Below are 23,387 nucleotides of genomic sequence, written 5' to 3'. Positions count from 1 at the left end.
AATGAGAGGCACAAATACAAGATGGGTGACAACTGGCTTGAGAGCAGTACATGTGAAAAGGATCTAGGAGTCTTGGTTGACCACAAACTTGACATGAGCCAACAGTGTGACGCGGCAGCTAAAAAAGCCAATGCAATTCTGGGCTGCATCAATAGGAGTATTGCATCTAGATCAAGGGAAGTAATAGTGCCACTGTATTCTGCTCTGGTCAGACCTCACCTGGAGTACTGTGTCCAGTTCTGGGCACCACAGTTCAAGAAGGACACTGACAAACTGGAACGTGTCCAGAGGAGGGCAACCAAAATGAAGGCCTGGAAACGATGCCTTATGAAGAACGGCTAAGGGAGCTGGGCATGTTTAGCCTGGAGAAGAGGAGGTTAAGGGGTGATATGATAAAGGTAAAGGTACCCCTGCCCGTACGGGCCAGTCTTGCCAGACTCTGGGGTTGGTGCGCCCATCTCACTTAAGAGGCCAGGGGCCAGCGCTGTCCGGAGACACTTCCGGGTCACGTGGCCAGCGTGACATCGCTGCTCTGGCCAGAGCCAGAGCCAGAGCCAGAGCCGCACACGGAAACGCCGTTTACCTTCCCGCTGGTAAGCGGTCCATATTTATCTACTTGCACCCGGAGGTGCTTTCGAACTGCTAGGTTGGCAGGCGCTGGGACCGAGCAGCGGGAGCGCACCCCGCCGCAGGGATTCGAACCGCCGACCTTTCGATCGGCAAGCCCTAGGCGTTGAGGCTTTAACCCACAGCGCCACCTGCGTCCCATGTTTAGCCTGGAGAAGAGGAGGTTAAGGGGTGATATGATAGCCATGTTCAAATATATAAAAGGATGTCACATAGAGGAGGGAGAAAGGTTGTTTTCTGCTGCTCCAGAGAAGCGGACACGGAGCAATGGTTCCAAACTACAAGAAAGAAGATTCCACCTAAACATTAGGAAGAACTTCCTGACAGTAAGAGCTGTTTGACAGTGGAATTTGCTGCCAAGGAGTGTGGTGGAGTCTCCTTCTTTGGAGGTCTTTAAGCAGAGGCTTGACAACCATATGTCAGGAGTGCTCTGATGGTGTTTCCTGCTTGGCAGGGGGTTGGACTCGATGGCCCTGGTGGTCTCTTCCAGCTCTATGATTCTATTCTATGACTACCAGTTGGGAACCACTGGTCTACACTAATTGGCAGCAGCTCACCAGAATTTCAGACAGGAGTCTTTCAGCCTTTCATTTCAGACACCAGGGACTTGGGATCCTGCGACCTTCAGCTAGCAAATGTCTACTACTCCACGGACCTGTGATCCTGCCTTTGGTGAGCTTTTCCTTTGCAGGGCCAATCTTGTGGCTTTGAAAGTTGGGTTGACCCCAGGGGAAAATAAAGGCAATGAGGTTAAACCTCTCCTCCAGAGCCAAATTAGGACTTTGAATTGTTACTCTCTTGAATGCAGCTAGTGTTTGTGGAAAGAAGAGCAGATTCATGAAGCACATACACCAACATCTTGGCTTGTGCAAACACATTTCTCTTACAATTGTCCTTCAGTTGTGTCTTGCACACCTCGTAACTCTCCGAAAACACTTTTAAAAACAGGAGTATTGTCTGGAAAGGCTGTATAAGGCAGGATTGGCTCATCTCTGAAAATGGATTGGCTCATCTCTGAAAATGGACCATGTTGGCTGGGGCTGATGGGGTTGGGGCTGATGGGAATTGGAGAACCACAAGTTATCCACCCCCACCCCCTGGTTTCTACAGAAGAAGACTACTCCGGGGGTGGGGGGTGGGGAGGACTGTGTCCATACCAACATTATTTTCCCACTCTGGTTCTCTGCATGTATTGACTGGGATTAAACTGAGTAATGGAAAATCTTTCTCCTCAAACAGCATTCCTTTTAGAGCATTTTCCAAGATTGCCTCCTCCTCCTCCTCCTCCATTCCCACCCCCTAGAAACAGTCCAGTTAAATACTAAAAATAAAGTGAGCTAGAAGTAGGTTTCCTAAAAATAGACTATTTTTTAGCTTCTTTTTTTTTGGTATGTCAACAGTGGCTATTTATTGAAGCTGGAAACCAAAGACGTAAGAGGGTGTGGAGGTGACCATTTAAAAGAGCAGAGCTCCTTCTTTCCAAGTTCCCCACTTACCTTCAGTTTGTCCAGCTCAGCACATCTGGTGGGAAACAGCGGACACTTCAGTCAGAAGTGCTCACTTTACCCATTTTTTCACTGGGTCTTGAGGTTGTTGTTGTTGTTGTTTTTTTTAGTCAAACTTACTGCCCTCAGCTCTGCCTCAAAGTTACAAAAGCTACTACTTACCTTCTGTAGATCATGGTTTTTATTCCCACCCCAGCCTCCACCTTTTTTGGGGAGTATCATGAAGACTAGGACTCCCATTCCTCTGAAGACAGGTGATGTTTCAAAGTGGGTAGGATGTGAGCTGAGATGCAGACTCCAGCAAGATTAGGGGGAATGTGTTTTTGTCGCTAACACAGAGAAGCTGCTTTCAGGCGTGATTTCGAGCCGTGCTGTGGTGTAATGAGAACGCACAGGTCTTCAGGCTCCCTCTATATATGCCAAGAGAGGAGCTTACGTAGCAGTCTCTAATCTGGGCTTGCGGCAAATCACAGACCACCATTTCATCTGAATCTGGCAAATGGTCAGCCCTACTGAGGTGTTTGTTGTATACAGCAGCATCACTCTACATGGGGGCAGGTAGTTTCCCAAGCAGAGATAGCCCCCTGCCTCCAGGGAGCTTACAATAAAAAATACAGGAAAACAACAGACGAGATAATCAATGACAGATAAATTCTGAAAGCGGTGAGCAGTTATACATGCATATTTCAGTAAAATGTGCATTTTCCTGAATAAAATATGTACTATATTGTTTTGAAACTGGGTCTTTTTCTTGGTATTTTCCTATGCTGATTGCTGCTTATCTTGGGTCATTAGTGCTGTGCTTAAATCCCACCAAAAACTGAGAAGTGAAGCCTAAATTTCGTTTTAGGGATCTGAAGTGCTGAAAAATCTGAAAGTGGGTGATTTTTTTCCTGCTAGACAATTGATGAAACAAGAATGCAGAGCCCACTGATAGGTCAGGATTTTGACCAGCAAAGGCTCTCAGTCTGTGAGATGAGTCCAGGCCATGCAATTTCCAAGGGCTTGCGTCTCTCCACCTTTCCTGTTCGCCCAACCTCTTCATGCAGGGCTCATTGTGGAGCTGGTCTGATTCCCTTGCCGTGCAGCAAACGGAAGGCTCTGTTTCCTGCTTCCACGGGTGGTCTAGGGTGAACCCCCACCAGGGCATAGGAAGCAGTGCTTGTGGGCCTTATTTCCCCTCCCATAGAAACTTCCTCTTCTCACCAGGCTGAGAAGGCTCCACCTTTGTTTCAAGCCAGTGTCAGCCAAGTGGAAACCTATAGCAGTGGCGCCTGTCATTTGGTGAGGGCTTGCTTTTCTAGTTAATGTTTTGGACTGCCCAGTCAATTTTGGATCTGATGGGGGCTATACATTTTGAGCAAACAAAGAGGACGCTCTTCACACAGGACACTTTGCTGAAGTGCTTTGGTTATACCTATCCATCCCTGAAGCAGCAGCTGTTGTGAGTTACCTCACTCTAATCCAGCAGCTCCTTATCTGGTTACTTAGGTGGATGAAGTCCAAAGACTGAATTGTGAATTAATAGAATTCCGTTCATGAATATGATTTATTTAATAAATAGCTCATTTTCTTCCATATATTTTTGTGATAGCAACAAAGATAACCTTTTTTGCTTTCTGAATTTCTAAGTTTTCTTAAATGATTAATTTGATCTTTTTCATTGATATTGTAAAAGACAATTGAATGTTTCAATACACTACTGATTCCACCCCCCCAAAGAAAACATTATTGTGTAAAATATCAGATGCCCATCATGTTACAAAATTGTCATTAAGGTTCATTCTGACAACCGCACATGAGACTGACAATAAACTTTTCAGTTTATATCATTTGATATAATAATTGCATATAAATTTTTAGATACTGATTTTTGGACACTGAGAGAAATAGATTTCAAAAGATACCTAAATTAGTTCCCATAATATCGCCATCGTCATCTGGTGAGCTCAGGTGCTGAGTTGTGCTGGGCACATAGCAACAACAGGCCTAGTGAGAAAGAAGAGCCTGGCCATTGAGCCCCAAGGTTTGCGGGGGGGGGATATTTTTGATGGCGGGGACCCTAAGGGAGCAAAAAGCTGCAAAAAATAGCTGAATGGAGAGCTAGGAAAAGGAAATGAAAACTGGCAGAAAGGCATGGTATGGAGTATCTTTTCTGGGGGGGGGGGAATAGATGATGGCTTGGTGACTGAAACTCTCCATTTTGCCATTTTCTGTAGGTGCCATTTGTCATAGCATACTGTTCACCTAACAGAGCATGTGAACCTGGAATTGTAGGCAAGAGTGGCAAAGGGTAGGGAGCTCCCTACTGTCCTCCCTCAGAAATGTGTAATAATTTTCAACACCTCCCTGGTCTTTTTGCCACAAGCGTGTCCACAGGAATCACACATGCTCCCAGACTCCTTACAGTGGAATGGAAATTTACAAATGCAGAACTATGAAACAGAATGTGCTGTTAGCTGATCGGTGCTGTTTGGGTATTCCCCCATTTTATGGGTCTTGGCTGGCCAGAGAGATGTGGCCAAGAGCCTAAGTACACTTGGCCCTTTAAGGTTTATTTTGCAGTTGTTGTTGTTGCTGCTGCTGCTGTCGTGAAGGCACTTCCTTTTCTATGTATCTGGGCTCCCTGCCTTGCCTTCCATTCGGTGCCAGCTGCAGCTGGCAGCTGTTTGTAGTTCCTTCCAAGAGTAACCTCATTTTTGGCCTGTGGCCTCACCGGAGCTTCCCTTTTTGGCATCACCTTCTAGAAACATAACTCTTCTAGACATAGCAAATATGTCCTGACATCCTTTCAGCTCCCTACCTGGAGACTACAGTTCTGAGGGAAACAGACAACAAGGAGGCAGTTGCTCAAACACAGCCCTGCTTATGTCGGCCGTCCAAAAAACTGAGTATTGTGCCCAGTTCCACCCTGTTGGCATGCCTAAAGCTTTAATTAGATAAGAGTTGACACTTTTCTTTTTTGCTGGTTTAGTATGGTTTTTTTAACTAATTCATTTTCTGTCAACCAAGCTACATGTTCTGTTTAGCTCCATGATCGTTTCCCCTAAAGGGTTTGTTTTCATTATAGAAAGTGTTTGTGAAAGGTTCTGAATAAATGTGAATTTACAGACTTTTACTGGGTGTACTGTAATTTGGTTGTAATACCGCACAGTGAAGGCAATTGTCCTCCTGTGATATGTTAAGGAAAACAAGGGCATGTAATTCTACTGTTGTGGTGGCCAATGTGTGGTGTGTTAGGGGAGGGGTAGTACCTCTGGTGGGGGAGATACCGTGCTCCTTCTGGGGTAGCTTGTCTACCTTTGTTCCCCAGCCTGCACTCAGTTCTCACCTGTGGCGCCTAGAAGCTGTCAGCATGCAACAGCGCCCACAGCCTGGGAAATGGCTTTGACTGGCTGGCTAAACCAGGTGAAGAGAGCAGATGGGTCTCAAACCTTTGGTGAGTTAGGAATTGAGCAGACAAAACCCATAGTGGGTCCAACAGTCAAGAAGGCCGTTTCTCCAGGTGCTGTAGAGGAAACTGAGGGGCAGATGAGGCTTGTCAACTTGGGAAGGTAGCCCATCGAGGAGAAGGAAAACTCTGGCCCCAAAGCTCTGCTGCCTTGTGGTCAAGAAAGGGCTAGGGAATAAAACCCTACACAAATCTGGAGTGGAGTCCCTAAGGCGGTTGGATGGCGCCTTGTACACCTCCTTCACGCAACTCCTGCAGCCAAGCAGTTTGACTTCACCCCCGGAGGCACACTCCTTTGTCTCTTGAAACAGATTGATGCCAATCATAGGTGGCCAATGTCTAGACATTTATCAGTCCAGTTAATGTAATTATCCAAAATAGATTGGTGGTGTGTGCCTCTGCTGTTATTTCAGGAAGAAGAGGTCCCAGAAGTTAACTTCTTGTCCCAAATAACATTTGAGATCTTTGTTAGCATTCAGATGCTTAAAGAGACCCCTGTGTTGCAATATAGACAAGCTGAACAATGTAACACAACACGATGGCCAATAGCAATGGCATGAGTAAAATAAGTCTTGTCTGGGGCTGCCAATTCTGGCATTTGGGGCACCTTGCGTAGCCCTTGTTGGGTTGAGTCTGGCTGCCATGTGTGATTGAGTGCACGCTGTGGTGCTTGAAGAGATTAGTGTTGCTTTTGTTGTCTCCTGTTGTGAGACCTTCTTGTCTTTGTAGCTTCTTGGCTCTGACAAGGAATTCCTTCCTGAGGAAATCCTTAGAGCGCTGCTTTCTTTGCTGAGAATGTGGAGGCTGACAAAGAGGCCTCAGACCAAAGAGCTTTAGCAGAAGCACAAGGGGTGCTCGGTAGAAATTGTCGGATAGTTGTGCACGATGGGAAAGGAGAAAGCACCTTCCTATTGTCAGCCGGTGCTCAGAGCAGCCTTGCTCCAGACAGCTATTCCCATTTGCCTCATTTTAGTAAGGAAGGGCTTCTATCCCCAGCGAGGTGTGAGCTTCACAAGGACGGATGTTTTAGAGGAAAACCAACACATCAAAGCAAATGTTGTTTCTGGCAACCCAGAGGGAAAACATTACAAAATACAGGATACAACGCCTTATAATGGTTGGAAGTAGCTTCTGATCTGTCACTTGGGCAGTGAACACAAGGCAAACACTGTTCTGTTTTTAAAAAATCTATATTGTATTCACAGCAACACTGCAAGCTACATAGCTTCTTGTTATTTTAGACAACTGTTGTGAACAGTAATTTTCTCCAGAGTTATTTTTTAAAGCAAAAAGCAACTGATGGAACTTCAATCAGAATGGAGGAAAGGGAGTGTCATTTTTCCTTAAAAAATAATAAAAAAGCATCCTTCATTGGGTTTCCCCCCTGCAGGGAAATTATATGGGTTCATTGTATGTTTTCTCTGCCAAAAGGTGGGGGCTTGAGAGGGGAATGTTTGCAGAAATTACCCCAAACTTTGTGTAACTTGTAGTCGGGCCCCAAGAGGTGCCGACTTGTTCATGATCACTAAGGACCAACCTAGACTTTGTGTAAACTGACATGCAGGTTTTTTTGTTATATAAATGGCAGCCAGAGAGAAGCCTGAGCAGTTTTGTTTTCCCTGCCAGTCCTGATAAAAATTACTGCTCAGAGGCTGAAAATTGTGTTTTGCTTCCAGAGCAATCGCAGTTTGGGAAGGTGAACCAGCATTGCATTTAGGTACAGGTGGTTCTCCTGCACAGCACACCAAGTTGAAGGGACGCAAAATAATACTATCCTATATTTATGTGGGAACCTACTGAGAAATCCACAAAAAGCAACTGTACCAAAAGGAATTATTGTTAAAATAGGAAATAATTAGCAGGGCGAGGTCACCAAATTTGTCCAAGCTCAGGGCACCGTATTATCAAAGTTTCCCCCTGCTAATGGGGACCCTGGCAGAGTGGGGAAAGGGCTAAACCACTATGATGTCTTTAGCATCTAATTTGGCCCTGTGAGATGGTGATTTATCCAAAGCCCCCAAGTGCATTCCACAGCTCAGAAGCCAGGATTGCAGCACAGATTCTTTTCACCTCTCCAGCTCAACCTATTAGTTCAGGCCTTCACAACTTGTGACCCTTCAACCATGAATGGCGGCCCAACGATGAACTTGATGCACCTATTTTTGCTTCCTGATGGGGATTTGTGAAGATTCATAGACTCGTAGAATTTGGACATTCTAGTGTGAAAGTTGTCCATTGCTTTCAATGACACACACACTCTTATTCAGCCTCGATAGCTTGCACACCAAGATTATGAAATGTTTATGTCCTTATGGAAATTTAAGTGGATACAACCAGACAAAAGGTAAGTTTGGGACAACTGCATATCAGCCACGTAGTATTTGTCTTGGAAATAAAACTTGCCTGATTACTGCAGCACTTCTACAAATAATATTGTTGAGGAACTTCAGAGTCCCCAATTTCTTCCTGCCTTCCATCTTGAATGACAGCCCCACATGCTGACGAAATGGCACTTGACTTGGTTACATAATTTAGACTGCAATGGCTGTTAAAAAGGGTTAGTGATTTTTTGTCAAAGGAAACATCTTGTAGTGATGTTTCCTTCTTTTAAGGAGGAAGACATCAAAAGGAAGACAGCAGAAGCAGTCTCCAGATGTCTTTGACACTGAGCGTATGAAAGAAATAAAAATACCTTAGGGGTACAATTCAATGAGATCATCACCAAAATGGCATACATGAGATTAACAGCCTCTAAATCAACACTGGCGAGTGCAATTTTTACCCAAGGAAGGGAAAATGTTCTCAGTGCAGAAATGAATTATGGGACTTTGATAACTTACATTTGGTAGTGAAATTTGGGGGGTTTGGGGGGGCAGCGCTCTTGTGCTTGCTGGTTTTCCACCACTGATATGCACAGGTTCTGGGGTTCCAGCAAAGCCGTAGTTTTGGACTGGGAGGTTGCGCAAATCCAAAATGTTGCAAAAATGTGCATGATTCTGAATCTTCCCAACCTCTTTATCCGGCCAGATAGTCAACAAAACCGGGGGGCGAGGGGAGAAGGAGGGAAAGATTGTCTAATGTTGAAGTCATGGGTGTAGTTACTACTTGGTAACATTTTGGTTGGTTTAATAAAGGTATTGCCCTAGCCTAGATTTCGTATTTTTTCCTTATGCATCCACGTGGCTGCTACCTTTGCTTTTTGTGTGACAAGAAAAAAGTCTGATGAAACAGCTGCCAATGCATGTGTTGGGTTAAACAGGGTGATTCTTTAATATTCAATTATGTATTCTCAGGCTGATTGGAGAAAGCTGATTGCAAGTCTCTTTAGAAACAAATTAAAAATAGCATATATTCAAAGGATATACTATTGCATATGGATATCATAGCACACGGTTGCCTGTCCCCTGCAATGCTGTCTTGCCTTTATGAAGTGACATAGTATCCTCTTAGAACAGCATTTGTGGCTGATGCTTTTAGCCTTCCTAGATGGCAGACATATTAAAATGTTGATAAGCCATCATCTTTGTTTCTTGGTCAGAAGGCTGTTGAGAATCTTATCCATTACATTTAGCACTCCTAGTTTTCGCGCTCCCAGATGAAATTAATTTGGGAGCTTTGTAATTGATGTTCCGGATTTTGATTAGACTTGCTATCTCCTTTTGGATCAGAATAAATAAATTACTTACAGAACCTGTTTGCTTGCAGTAGCCACTGAAGAGTAGGTGTCATTTCCGAATAATTGTTGTATCTTGACATGCTAAATATTTGTTAAAGGAAATTGCTGTGAAGTGGTGGACAAAAAGAAAGAAGCGGCAGCACTAGAGACTGAAAAGCAAAAAGATTGATGGAGCATCAGCCTGGAAGGCAGGGGTGGCAAACCTGCATCTCTTTAGATGCTGCTGGGTGTCAGGCTGCTTGCCCAGGAACGTACAAAGCCAAGGGAATGTTTCTTACCGTCCTATTTTAATTCAGTATTTACAGAGCAAGGCTATAGAACCCAGCCTTTTGGATAATGGCTTTGTCCCGAGTGAATCTCCACCTCCATCTCTCCCACTTCCTCATTCATCTCCTCCATGGGTGCTGCTACGTTCCCTCTGTCTTTGAGCTCTTTGCTCTCCTACTTTCTGGCTTGTCGGGTTATGGGAGAGGGGGGTCTGGAATGCTTTCTAAAGACACTGTGTCTGTCAGCTGTTTTCTCCTCCTCCTCTCCCATTATTTCTCAACTTCCCCCCTCATTTGCCTCTGAGCTGCGACCTCCCTCAAACCCCTGTTGTAAATAAAAACTGTCTTCCTCTTCCTCTTCCTGCTCCCTGGAAGGGTCAGAATGGGGAGGCAGACTCCACCTTTCCTCCTCTGCCCAGTCCCTGATACTGGGCTACAACTCCCATCACCAACCATTGGCCATCGTAGCTGGAGCTGATGTGAGTTCGAGTGCAGCAGGACCTGAAGGACCTTGCTCTTGCTGTAAAGCAGTTTGGACAGTGGGGTCATATTCTGTTGTCACTTCATCCATGTAAGTGTGAAGGTGTGCATTTGCAATTTACAATAAAGATTACTTGTGACAGGAAACAATGCAACTATATTGATTTCTGAACTGCACTGAAGATGTCAAACCATCCGGTCTGAAGGCCTTTATCCTGCTATCCCAGACAGAGTGTGTTTGTGTGTTTGTGTGTGTGTGTGTGTGTGCATGCGTGCGCTGGAGTGACAAAAACAATAGAGCCATGCATTTGTTGTAATAATAATAAGTGCATCTTGGAAAAGGCTTTAACAGCATTGTTTGCTTGGCATTCTCTTGGTGGCAAGTGAATTTCCCTCTTTCTTCCACTCTCTGTAGTTGCAGACTGGTTGAGAATCCAGGGCACTTGTCTGTATTTGTGCTTTAAATGAGGTGGTGTTTTTGTTTCAATTTCCACTTTGTAGTACCTGAGCTCTACTCAAACCTTCCACTCTGTGGGAAGCAAGGTATTAATTAATTGTGTTTTAGGTGGGACCTTCAGTGTCTAGCAACTAGAAATAGGCGGTCCCACCCAATTAAGTTTGCACAGAAAAAGTTCCTGGATCAGTTCCTGGCATTTTGTAAGAATACTATATTGCAAGGCAAGGAAAGATGTCTTCCTTAGGACTTGATGAGCTGCTGCATATCAGACAGTCCTGGACTAGAAGATGGACCAGCAGTCTGACTCAGTAGAATGCAGCTTTGCACGCTCATCTTCTTGGCTGGAGCTAGAGGTCAGTAGCTGAGCACCTGCTTTGCATGCAGAAGGTCCCATGTTCAACCCCTGACATCTTCACATAGGGCTGGGGAGGCCCCCACCTGAAATCCTGAAGAGTCTCTGCAAGTCAGTGTGGGCAATACTGAATTAGATGGATGAATGGTCTGACTTAGTGTGAAGCAGCTTCCCATGTTCCTAACCTGCCTGTGCAATAATCTCTGATGTGGATAAAGCAGGTGTAGCTGCTGCTAATATGGAACAGCAGAATCCTGGAGTTGCCCAGTGCTAGACCTCATATCAGAAGTGAAAGCAAAGGAGGATCTACCGTATTTTTCGCTCTATAAGACACACTTCCCCCCTCCAAATATTAAGGGGAAATGTGTGTGCATCTTATGGAGCGAATGCAGGCTCCATGGCTTCAGCGAAAGCAACGCAAAGCCTCCGGAGCGCAGCGGGAGCAAGAGGGATTGGTGTGCACCGATCCCTCTTGCTCTCCTGGCTTTGCTTTGCTGGAGAGGCGCTGCACAGTTTTCCCACTCTGCACAGCACCGCTTCAGAGAAGCGGGAGGAGAAATGGAAGGGGCTCCGTTTCTCCTGCCACTTCGCAGAGAGGGAGAGAATTTTTTTTTCTTGTTCTCCCCCTCTAAAACTAGGTGCGTCTTATGGTCGGGTGCATCCTATAGAGCGAAAAATACGGTACTTAACACCTTCTCCTCAAGCTCAGGAGGAAGTTTTTGTTTGCCATTCTTCCTTTTGGTTCTGAATGCTTGGTAGCTTTTTGGAGTCAGTGGCACCTCCCCCCCACGCCCCCCCCAAACCAGCCAACCAACTCATTCCGTCTAGACGTAGGCCTACGCTGCCGGCACAAATTCAGTTCTAGTTGGTTGCAGGTTGTGTGCAGGGTTGGGCTGATGTGGCCACAGTGATGGGAAAGGCAGCGAGAGAGATGTGTTCAGAGGATACAGCAACAAGGGCAGGTGGGTGTGTCACTTGCATTTTCTCGGAGTTTAGAAATCATGCAAAACCTGGGGAGATGGTAGGTGCGTGCAACGGGTAAGACTACACTGAGGGATGGGAAGGATCAGGCCCAAGTTCACCCTCTGAATCATTGCCAGAAAGCGACTCTCAAGAATTGCTTAGTATCTATTGACCAGTCACACACCCATTTCTCCTTTGGAATCTTTTATTAACGTATAGAAAATGCATTAAAAAAGGAACTATACAGAGCCTAAGAGCAATCAGGACTAAAAATACTAGTTAACAATGGTTAACAAGCGTATATCCCCATTCTCTGAGCTACGGTTCCATTACGGGATCATTGGGAGGGCAGTTGCTTTTTCTATCTCTCCCTCATTGTTTTACTGGTAAGGTTTAGTTTGTCAGAGTCTCTCTGAGGGAGCTGCCACCTCATTTATTTCTTCTATTAAATAATAAACACAGTTCCAGAATAATGCATATACAAAGGAGGGGGTCAGAGTTTTCAAAATCTTTGTTGAGTCATCATTCTCTGAAAAAGCAACCACGACACTTGCCAAAGTCTAGGGATTTTTATGCAGCTTGATCTTCTCAGCAGGATCTGGTTCCATTTTTTCTCATCCCATCCTAACTATCTTCCCTTGTTGAGACAGCAATATCTGAACTACTGTAGCTACTCACCAGCCATTAGGCAGTATTGTTGGAGTGCTGTCAGCACCGTGGATTGAAGGGTTAGTGAGAATAATAAAAAGAGCACCTAGTTATATCCCCGGGACGCAGGTGGCGCTGTGGGTTAAAGCCTCAGCGCCTAGGGCTTGCCGATTGAAAGGTCGGCGGTTTGAATCCCTGCGGCGGGGTGCGCTCCCGCTGCTCGGTCCCAGCACCTGCCAACCTAGCAGTTCGAAAGCACCTCCGGGTGCAAGTAGATAAATAGGGACCGCTTACCAGCGGGAAGGTAAACGGCGTTTCCGTGTGCGGCTCTGGCTCTGGCCAGAGCAGCGATGTCACGCTGGCCACGTGACCCGGAAGTGTCTCCGGACAGCGCTGGCCCCTGGCCTCTTAAGTGAGATGGGCGCACAACCCCAGAGTCTGTCAAGACTGGCCCGTACGGACAGGAGTACCTTTACCTTTACCTTTAGTTATATCCCCAAGGAAGGGAAATGCCTTCATCCCACTCGTGCAAGGACATAATAAACTGGAAGGGAGTGTGCTGTTCTCAGTGTTCCCACTAAACTCCAGCATCACAGTGGTTTGTCACAGAAGCGTCCTTTCCCCTTGGAAAGGGTATAATCTCCTGTTCTGACAATGTTTGTCCCATTCTGCCTTTCAAGAAGTTGAGAGGGGTAGGATAGAAAAATGAACTTTTTAATACTGTGTCAGCATGGAGAACAGAGAACCTAAATCTCCTCTTTCTTTGAATGTATTAATGCAGAATAATTACCACTCCCTGGTTCTGTAGTTATGGACTATACAATTCTGGGAGCTGCTTTCAGTCCATGCCACGGAGCTGTTTGCCCTTTTGACAGCAGCAGCAGCAGCAGCAGCTCCCTGCAGTGTGTTGCAAGCTGAAAATCACTTTGGAAATGGCCCCAAATGTGTGCTGACAAGTTGTGTGCTGTGCTGCTGCCAGAGAAAAAGACGCAGAAGCCCCCCTGTCCACAGAGAGCTCCCCACAAGAAAGAACTTCAGTAACGGCCACTCTGTTGCTTTATGCTCCTGCACAGTACAAATGTGTTCAGTGCCCACCTTTCCCATGCCTGGAATATACCAATTTATGCATATACAAAGAAGGGGGGGGGGAGGGATAAAAATTCAGCTTGAAAAGGGAGTAACTAGTCCACATTATATGATCTAATAGATGTGCCCTTGATGGCTTCATAATGTCCACAAAAGTTTTGAAGTGTACATGCTTTTTCCTGAGGATCTGTTTTTGAAGGGGTGGGTGTTTCAGCCATTTTGCAGACACCTGGAGTTTGTGTGACACAATTCCAGAATAGTCGCATTAGTCTGTTGTAGCACAAGCAGCTTAAAGAGTGGTCTCCTAAAGAGTAAAACATTTATTGTGGCAAGAGTGTATGGGATTACTTTTAGGTAAATGTGCAGAAGACTCTAATGTTAGCCTAAAGGGCTGTGGACTACTACCTGTGTGTAAGCTTCCACCGCTTCCAGTGGATGACTCCTTCATATGGCATGGAAAGAGAAGAAGAAGAAATGAAGAAGAAGAAGAAGGAGGAGGAGGAGGAGGAGGAGGAGGAGGAGGAGGAGGAGGAGAAAAGGAAGAAGGAGTTGAACATACCAGCCCATAAGCACCCAAAAGTGCTCATGGATCTAGCCTTTAGGGTCCCTTATAATTCTCTGTTGGTTATGCATGAATAGCTGTCCGATCTTCACAGTGAATAGACAGTTGATCGGAATGAAGCTACCATGGCAAGCAGAGCACCAGTAGATGCTTACAAGTTGTCTGTGGCCTGTTGGGTTTATGGGGTTGGTTTGGTGGTGGAGACCTTGCTAATAGTGTCTGAGTCAATGAGTTAACTGGGAAAAATGCCACTACAGCAATGGAGACTGCTTTCTGACGAAACCTGCCACTCTTGTAGGTAAGCCTTGTTGCTCTGGGAAGAATGCCTAAAAAACTGAGCTAATGACCAAATTGCCACAGGAAACAATAGAATCAGCCACATTATAGGACATGGATATTCACACTGGCGGAGGAAGGGGGTGTGGTGGGTGTGGCCTGTCCCTGGTGTCATCCCTTGGGGGGGTGACATCGCTTGGTGTGGGCACCGCCCCCCTGGGACACTCAACCTGCCCCCGCAGGCAGCTTGCCCCGCCCCCAGGTGCACAGCAGGTATGTTGCTCCAGGTGCTAGAGCAGCTAGCTCCGCCTTTGGATATTCAAGTTATTTTTGGCTCATCAGGTGCTACATGAGAGAAAGGAAAGCTACCTAAAAATGCTCAACTATGTTCTAACTGAGTTCCTTTCTGCTTTTGTGTGTTCAGTCTGTTGAATCTAGTCTACAGATTCAGGCCCCTCATGTGTTGATGACAGAACAGGTTTATATATTGTTCCCTGACGGGGCTTAGAAGATGCAAGCTGCCAGAGTGGAGTTTCTCCAAGGGAAGAATAATAGAATCATAGAATTGTAAAGTTGGAAGGGACCTCAAGGGTCATCTAGCCCAAATCTCTATAATGCTTGGGAGTTATTTGAAAAGCCATGTTAGAAGCACAACTGGAGTGTATACTGCAGACCAAGAGAAGCACCAGGAGAGCCAAGAGGAAATCAGCGTAGTTAATGAGCAGAATCAAATCATTTGACTCAAATGAGCTGTTAGAGCGAAGAAGTCTTTCTTCAAAAAAATGGAAATCCTGTCCAAATGAAGAGGACCAAAAGGAACCCATAATTTGGCAATAAAGTGCAAGCAGACAGGAAAAGTTGCTAAAAAAGAATTTAAGGAGTGCATTGCTAGAAACATTAATACCAACAAGAAGCAGGAGACTGTTTAGGGAGGCAGTTGTAGCCTTGGATGGTGCTGAAGTTGCGCTAAACATGGATACGGAGAATGCAGAGAAGCGGAATCGGTCTTCACAACAGTAGATACAGGGCCGATCCCAGGGCCTGAGCTAACTTTTGCAGGGTCAAATAGGGGTGACGAGAGATAAAACTGCTGATATCCTAATGCTGTTATACAAATCTATGGTGCGACTGCATGTGGAATAATATGTACTGTTCTGATCACCTCACCTCAAAATGGATATTGTAGGATTGGAGGAGGTTTAGATAAGCGCAGCTGAAATAATCAAGGGTCTGGAGAGATTCCCCTTCCAAGAAAGGCTGCTGCACTTGGGACTTTTTAGTTTAGAGAAAAGGCAAGAGGTGACATGATGGAAATTTATAAAATTATGCATGGCATAGAGAAAGTGGATAGAGAAAATTTTTACTTCACTCTCAAAACATTAAAACTCATGGTCATCCAATGAAGCTGAGTGTTGGAAGTTTCACGACAGGCCAAAGAAAGTACTTCTTCATGCAGTTCATAGTTAAACTGTGGAACTCTCTCCCACTTGAATGGGGAGTCGACAAATTCACGGAGAATGCTACTGATGGCTGCTAGACATAATTGCTATGCTCTGGCTCCTCAGCTGGAGTCAGCAATGCTTTTGAATGCCAGTTGTGGAAACTGCAGGAGGGGAGAGGGGGCCTGGGCTCAAATCTTGCTAGGGGAATTAGATGGAGGATTGGCCTGATCCTAAAGGCTGTCTTAATGTGTGTGTGTTGCTAATAATACTGATCTGTGGAATTCCAATACCGTTCCAGGGAACCCCATGTTCTAACAAGCAACACAATCCAAGAAAAAGCAGCTGAAGAAAAACTGAAGTGAATGCTGCTAAAATGGAATTCCGTTGGACAAAGCAAGAAGAGCTGACGTAGTTACCTGTGAAAGACTCTGTGCCCACAATTGTGCATTTAATTAGATTCGTCATTAGATATGGGCAGTTTTCTAAAGAGCTCTGTGAGAACTTTTTATATTGCCTGTGCATATGATGTATGTCGCCTGCCAACCTAGCAGTTCGAAAGCACCTCCGGGTGCAAGTAGATAAATAGGGACCGCTTACCAGCGGGAAGGTAAACGGCGTTTCCGTGTGCGGCTCTGGCTCGCCAGAGCAGCGATGTCACGCTGGCCACGTGACCCGGAAGTGTCTCCGGACAGCGCTGGCCCCTGGCCTCTTAAGTGAGATGGGCGCACAACCCCAGAGTCTGTCAAGACTGGCCCGTACGGGCAGGGGTACCTTTACCTTTTTATGATGTATGTGTATGCATTTTTTAAGAGTGCATGTACATCTTTCTTTTTAGCATTTTCAGATAGCCACCCCCTAATCCAATTGTGCACACTTTCTTATCCGTTGGAGGAGTTAGATGTCAACTCGCAGACATGTTCCCAAGCCTGCATTTTTAAAACTTGCATTGTGTTAATATATTGTTCTGTGGTTATTGTGTTGCATTTTAATTCATGCCAGCTTCTTCAAGTGCTCTGTGAGCACAGCAAACAGGCAGGATATAACAACAATTGCTTCTGGAATACTATTTCCCATGTCACACAAGAAATCTGCAGAGCAGAGGGTTCATTCCTTCTCCCATAATGGCTAGGCTACCAGTATTTCAGAGTCCTCTGCAAGTGGGACTGTTGTTTCTGCTTTTTTATATCTTAAGTATCAGCTGCCATGTGCAAAACTGCAGATTATCTTAAAAGCATTCCTGTGCAATGAGTAAAATAGGGATGTGGAACGCTCAGGTGAGTGAGATACTGCCTATATAGAGGCCATTCACTGTATTTTCTTGTTCTCACCACAAGGTGGCAGTTTTGCACTGTTTCTACACTTGAATTGAAACATTTCTTTTTCCTCCTGCGTGCCAAGATGGCCAGTGTTCATATTAATTATTGTTATGCTATTGCTAAACAGTTAGAGAAACTCATTGCTGAATCAGGGAATATCAGTTGCTCCAGTCTCCTCATAGTTGATTTTAGAGGGGCGTTTCCCGTGAAAATAGCCTTTTCTTTTAAAGGATAAATTCTGTTCTTTGAATTCTAAATGTCGTATATATAATTTTGCCAAATTTTTATCAAAAGCTAGCTAACCTGGTGGTGTTCCACCTCTGAAAATATGACTCTTTAGGACAAACTGTTGTCAGGCAGGAACAAGTTTGTGTGTGTCTAGAGCAGGCGTGGCCAAACTTGGCCCTCCAGCTGTGGTTGGACTACAATTCCCATCATCCCTGACCACTGGTCCTGTTAGCTAGGGATGATGGGAGTTGTAGTCCCAAAACATCTGGAGGGCCAAGTTTGGCCACGTCTGGTCGAGAGGATGCCATTATGCAGTGTTTTGCCCAGTGTTGTGTAGGGTTTCTGGGATTATGGGGTGATTTCTGGAATGGTGAAGTAGACACAACTCTACTGTTATGGCAGGGTGAAAGAGCTGATTCAGAGAAGCCCTCATAGACATGGGAGTTTCAAGCTTCGAAGAGACTAGTCAGCCAGATTTTTAAAAAATCTAGTTAGGAAATTAATACAATTTTCTGGGCCGATAGAGCTCTAAACTGATGCAGGCAGAATAACCTCAAGTGCCTCAAATGGATTGGGTGAACTTTTTGCACTCCTCCAGCTGAGGCCTAGATCCTTAATCTAGAGCCTGTACCTGGGCTGTCTCACCTCAGATGGCAGGTGATACTCACATGATTGAATGTTCTTCCATACCAAATGTTCCCTCCACATAGAAAAATGGATGCCAAGGTAGAGATCCTATCCAGGGGCATAGCTAGGGATCAGTTAGGTTGGATCCTGCCAAGGTCCAGGGTGTGCGTGTGCAAAAATTGCACCTCTCCACTCTGGCTTGGAGTGGCTCCCTGGGCCACCGCTCTGTGTGTCCAGCTCCGTGGCAAGGCTGTGAGGGACCCCAGACAGGCCCCTGATATGCTAGTTTTCTAAGTGTAAGCTTCTTTTTTAAAATAATGCTGGAGAACATTTAATTGTGTGCCCCTCCATCCTGCACTGCCTGAAGCAGGACAGCCCAGACACAGGTTTATCATCATGGAAAAGACAGTTTTCTGTGATTCTTTTTTACAACCCTTTTTTGTGGTTATAACAAAAGAAACAGTTGCTGAGGCTGCAGTTTGGAGGGGCAGACTAGTGGAGATTCTGACTAGGAGAACAGCATGGAGGGGAAGGGTTAATCATCATCACCATCCCATGCAGATCCCAGGCAATGCTCCAAAGAACCTGGTGGACGGCCACCATTGCTGCATTTCACGTGGGGGTGGGGGGTTTGGTGGGGTGGGGAATGTTGGTAGATCTCAACACAAATCTCCACATAACGTGTTGTTTCAGTCTCCAAACATTCTGCTTGAAGGTAGGCAATAATTAAGGAGTTTTATGGGGGCTAGTGAGGAGTTAAGTGCCTTGCTTTTGTAATATTCACACGTTTCATGCCCAGGGATGTTCTCCCCACACCCAGAAAAGAGGCTCAGGTTTGGTGTTGTTAACTCAAAGCGTCCCTCTGCTCTGCCCCTCCGCAGTCTTTGTGGGTTGGCACTGACTAGTCTGTGTCGGTGCAACTGGAAGCCGCTGCCACAAAATGCGTGGCTACACAGGGAGGTGGCTGCACTTTGAAGTTATTTTCACCAATGGACTGGTGAGGGGAAGGGACATAGGCTTTTTAAAGGGACATTGACTCTGTTAAACTCCCCTTTCGGAAGTTGACTTTAAAGCAGGTAAATGTTTAAACGCCTGAGAGAAATTTAGTTGGAATGCCTATAAAATTGGTACAGCATGGGAGCAATACAGGTGAGAGACATTTAGTTCCGAAATCATTTCGACACACGAGCAAGTAGATTTCCTTGCATTTGTTTTTGGGAACATGACCTAGGGTTTGTGTTGGGATGGAAGGATGAAGGGTCTTCGCCTGCCTTGTGTGAAGGGTGGCCCAAATGCCAGGTCTTTAAAGGAATGGAGCCGCGAGGCCTCTGCAAGTGGGTTCAGTAAGTTTCCAGATTTTGGAATCTTCTTCCCCGACTGATGGACATTTGCTGGCTCAGCAGGCATCACCGTGAAAATGTCACTTAGTTCATGTAGCAGCAGCAACAATGGGCAACCAGAGCTCTGGGACCCGACCTTGGTACCCGCTGGCAGAACAGGCTGGCATGTGAACAGAAGCACCCCACGTACAGTAGAAACTGGGTTAAGAAGGAAAACCTTAAATAAAGCCATTTTCTAATAGGTTCAAGAGAGAACAAAAAAACTCTTCTTTTATGGAGGTGTGCTGGGTAGGAACTCAATAAAGTCACTGGGAATGACAGCAAAGCATCAAGGTTGTTCTCTTACCAAAGTCAGCCATCCCTCAGGGGCGTCATGGCTTCCCTCAGCCACTCAGCATGGAGCAGGCTGCTACCTTTTGTCCTCTCCTTTTCAGATTATAAAATACAAACAAATGACAGAAAAGGACTGCTTGTCCAGAAAAGGGATCCTGGCCCCTTCACAGCTGCAGGGACCGCCGCTTCCTCCCCAGGGTGTTGCGATGGTTGTAGGGCCTCATCTTCATTTCCACAAAGGGTATGGAGAACTCGTGTCCTTTCCAGTGGTACCAGTTAATACCCTGTGGGCAAAGCAGGGGGAAAGTCATTGCCAAAGGGCAGGGATACAGTGGTACATCGGGTTACAGACGCTTCAGGTTACAGACACTTCAGGTTACAGACTCTGCTAACCCATAAATATTACCTCGGGTTAAGAACTTTGCTTCAGGATGAAAACAGAAATCACGCGGCGGCAGCGGGAGGCCCCATTAGCTAAAGTGGTGCTTCAGGTTAAGAACAGTTTCAGGTTAAGAACGGACCTCCGGAACGAATTAAGTTCTTAACCTGAGGTACCACTGTTCTTTGGATAATTCAGGTAGCATAACAAGAAGGGAGGATGCTATGAGGAGTAGAAGAGGGCACTCACAACCACTTCCTACTGAAATACTTTTAAGGCTTAAAAAAAAAGCAGGATTGGCTTTATTCTGTTTATAATTATAAGATTTAAACCTCAGAGCACTTTTATTCAAAGTACATTAGGCCTGATATGCATGTTCAGAAGAATGAAGTGATAGAGACCTGAGATGGTAAAGAGAACTGCTTTGGGCTTCGGCAGGAGGACCATTTTAATGAATGCTCCCCACGTGAAAAGCTTAGTTTAAGTAGAATACTAACATAGCTGGAAGAGGGAGGGGTGAGATAAACTTTCTCCCCGATAGCCTAGTGCTCTCTGCCACCCCAGAAGTTGTAGCACTGCATTATTTAGCATAGTACAGACCAGGACTTGAGATGACAGAAGCCACTGTAGACTGCAGGTAAGAAATTATATTTTTAAAAATAAAAAAAACCCCGATTCCCTGTATAAAAACTCCACACAGACATAAAACCACCCTATGAAAGAAAACTACTTTGTGTAGTGCTATCCCTGCTGTGCTGGTTCACTATAAGCAGGGAGCTTGTCACCAGGTGATGAGAGCTCATGCTCTTAACCACACAGCTCTCTTCTGATGAGCTAAGAGGCTTGCAAAACATATCATTAACAAGCAGAGAAGCTGAGCTCCTGTTTGCAGCTCTGAGCTGACCCTCCACTTACCTGGCTGTGTCGGGACTCGCCATACTTGCCGTTGAGGTTGGTCCTGTGACAGTTCTTATACCACCAGGCCCCTTTGTATGACATGGCACAGTTTGTGACAGCAACATCATTGTCTCTGTCTCTGGTGGAAAATGGGCGCCCTTGATGATATGTGAGTGAATCCCCTGCAACAGAAGACAGGTTATTTTCCTTCTGCCTGCGAAGGAACAGCTCAAGCTGAGTTCATGCATGTATGTTTGACGCTCGGTGGCTGCACTGGTTTTGCCTCTGTGCAGAACAAGCACTGAGGGCTTGTCCCCACTTCCGCTTTCCCCTCTGCTTTCTCCTGGGAAAACCCACTCTTTACTTCCTAATCGGAGCAAATGCCAGTTGAGTTTTTCAGTGGATTGACGTTTGATCTGATTCAGCGTTAAAGGGCAGGTGTTCCCGGGGAAAGCAGTGAGGTGAATAGAAAACTACTTCGACCCATGTCTAGAAAGCATGGGACAAGAGGAAAACTGCTTGGACCCCTGCTTTGCAGGACAAGCAAAGTGCATATGAGCCCCGAGTTGTGAGAGCTGGCCTGAATTAAGAAGCAAGCAGAAGCAACTTCTGGGGGTTACTGAACGTATGTGGTGCACAGTGTGGGAGTCTTTTTGTGTTTCAGGCAGCCTGGCATATTGTTTGACACCCCCGGCCCCAGTACATGCATCTTTTATGCTATTTCCAGAGCCATGTTAGTCTCTGGCAGCAACTTCTAGGCTGGTTAAGAGCACCTGCTGTTGCATCGACACCACTGTTTTCTCACCGTCCCACCCTCAAGAACAACTGGTGTAATTACACGACCCATTAGGCATGTCTACCTCATAGCATCACGGATGGCAAAGGAAGCCCTCTCACTATCCTCATTCTGATCAGGAGGGCATAGGGCATGTCTCCTCACTGCCCTGGCATCAGTGATGTGTGCCAGTCTCTCCCCCTTCCCCCATTCAGAGTGAAGAAAGGCGTGCAGCATGGCAGAGGATATCATCCCCACCCAAACTGTTTGCTTATGCGCATGTGCTTATGAACACACAAAGCAAATAATTAGGCCTAGTACACAGAGTTCTTAAACTCCCTTGTGAGGAACATCTGTTTGGTCACTTCTCCTCTGGGCGGGGATTCTATAACACAGGAGACTGTCCTTTTTACTTCCTTCTGCTTCTGAGGAGACTCTCTATTCTATCATGCTTCTAAACTTATCAGACATGTGTCTGGGGGCTCCACACACACACAGCCTATTTTGAAACCAACTTTTGGGTTTTGTACCTGAGAGGTTTTCTTACCTGTATTGTATTTGCTGCCTGCATTGAAATGTAAGTAAACCTTTTTTGCTTCTCTTACTAAAAATGTGTGGTTCCCTTTCTGCAATTAGGGTGACGAAAGGGAGGTCCAGAGACCACAAATAAAAGGGGTAAAAATGTGTGATTGTCTTATTCCTAAACTTTAGTAAGATGCAAAACATGCAAGTGTTGTACTCTGCTAAAACAGCTTCACAGCCCACCTACTTTTCATATTCCTTGCACAAACACGGGATAGGAGGTATAAATTTCAATGTACAGATTTAATCATCAGTCCATCACCTACACATTGCCATCAGTATGGCTTGAGGAAAGTGGAAAGTTCCAGTTGCCATAACAGGCAACTGTCACCCTTTGAGCGCCTTTGAAAATTCACTGATGGGGGGGGGGGAGAACAACAAAAATGTTTGCAAAAATCACCCCCACCCCATTTTTGGCTCTGCATTAGACTGGCTTCCACTTTAGAAGCTCATCATCACTGATAGATACAAGAGGGAGACAGATGTTTACATATTTTGGCCAAGTGTTTTATGGGAGCAGTCTAGGGTTTCAGATGAATGGGTCCATCTACCTCATCTAAGCCACTGCAACATGAGATGACCTTATGTGGAGATGTCAGGGGTTGAATCTGGGACCTTTTGCATGCAAAGAAGGATCACCACCAAGCTATGTTTGTTATATCCTCAGGAGACACTTGGGCTTACCTATTAACTATTATAAAGGCCACATTGCATACTTTCAAAAAAGCTGCTGCATGGGTCCTATTTGTATATTCCCACCTTATGAATTAAACTGGAGAAGGAGGAGAATGAAATACATGGGTGGGGGTGGAGATAAATAGAAATGTGATTGGTTTGCATGGAGAGAATTGGCTGATCTCTTGTGTAGGTGAGATGAGGCAAGAGCTGTTAAGCCTGAGGAAAACCGTCTTGGAGTAGCGAGTGGGGAATGCGCCCTGAATCTGTACCAGCAGTGCCATTGTAGTCCCCTATCCGAAGCTTGTACAGGCTCCTGGCATCTCCAATGGAGAACTTGTCATAATATGCGAAGGCTGTTTCCTGGCCGTCTCTCATATCTATCCGCAGTTCATAGCGCCCCTGTGATGTGATCTTGTGCATATTGTCTAGTCCTAGAAAGAC

At 45.6% G+C, this 23,387-nt stretch overlaps 1 protein-coding gene and 1 long non-coding RNA gene across 2 annotated transcripts in view; one reads left to right on the top strand and one right to left on the bottom strand.

The window, feature by feature from the left end:
• The window catches only part of LOC307218980, a 30,978-nt gene that overhangs the window by 6,732 nt on the left and 859 nt on the right, over positions 1-23,387 (top strand). The gene's annotated exons all lie outside the window — the stretch shown is intronic.
• The window catches only part of TNR (tenascin R), a 191,315-nt gene continuing 187,473 nt past the window's right edge, over positions 19,546-23,387 (bottom strand). The window contains exons 21-23 of the mRNA XM_079981098.1: positions 23,216-23,377; positions 20,930-21,093; positions 19,546-19,919 (exon numbers count right to left, since the gene is read on the bottom strand). Of these exons, the coding sequence (XP_079837224.1) occupies positions 19,800-19,919; positions 20,930-21,093; positions 23,216-23,377 (446 nt within the window). The 3' untranslated portion in view covers positions 19,546-19,799. The remainder of the gene's footprint in view (positions 19,920-20,929; positions 21,094-23,215; positions 23,378-23,387) is intronic.

Source organism: Podarcis cretensis (assembly GCF_951804945.1).
Source record: "Podarcis cretensis genome assembly, chromosome: 6".
In the NCBI taxonomy this organism is placed as follows: Eukaryota; Metazoa; Chordata; class Lepidosauria; order Squamata; family Lacertidae; genus Podarcis; species Podarcis cretensis.
This window is presented reverse-complemented; position numbering and strand designations above follow the sequence as displayed.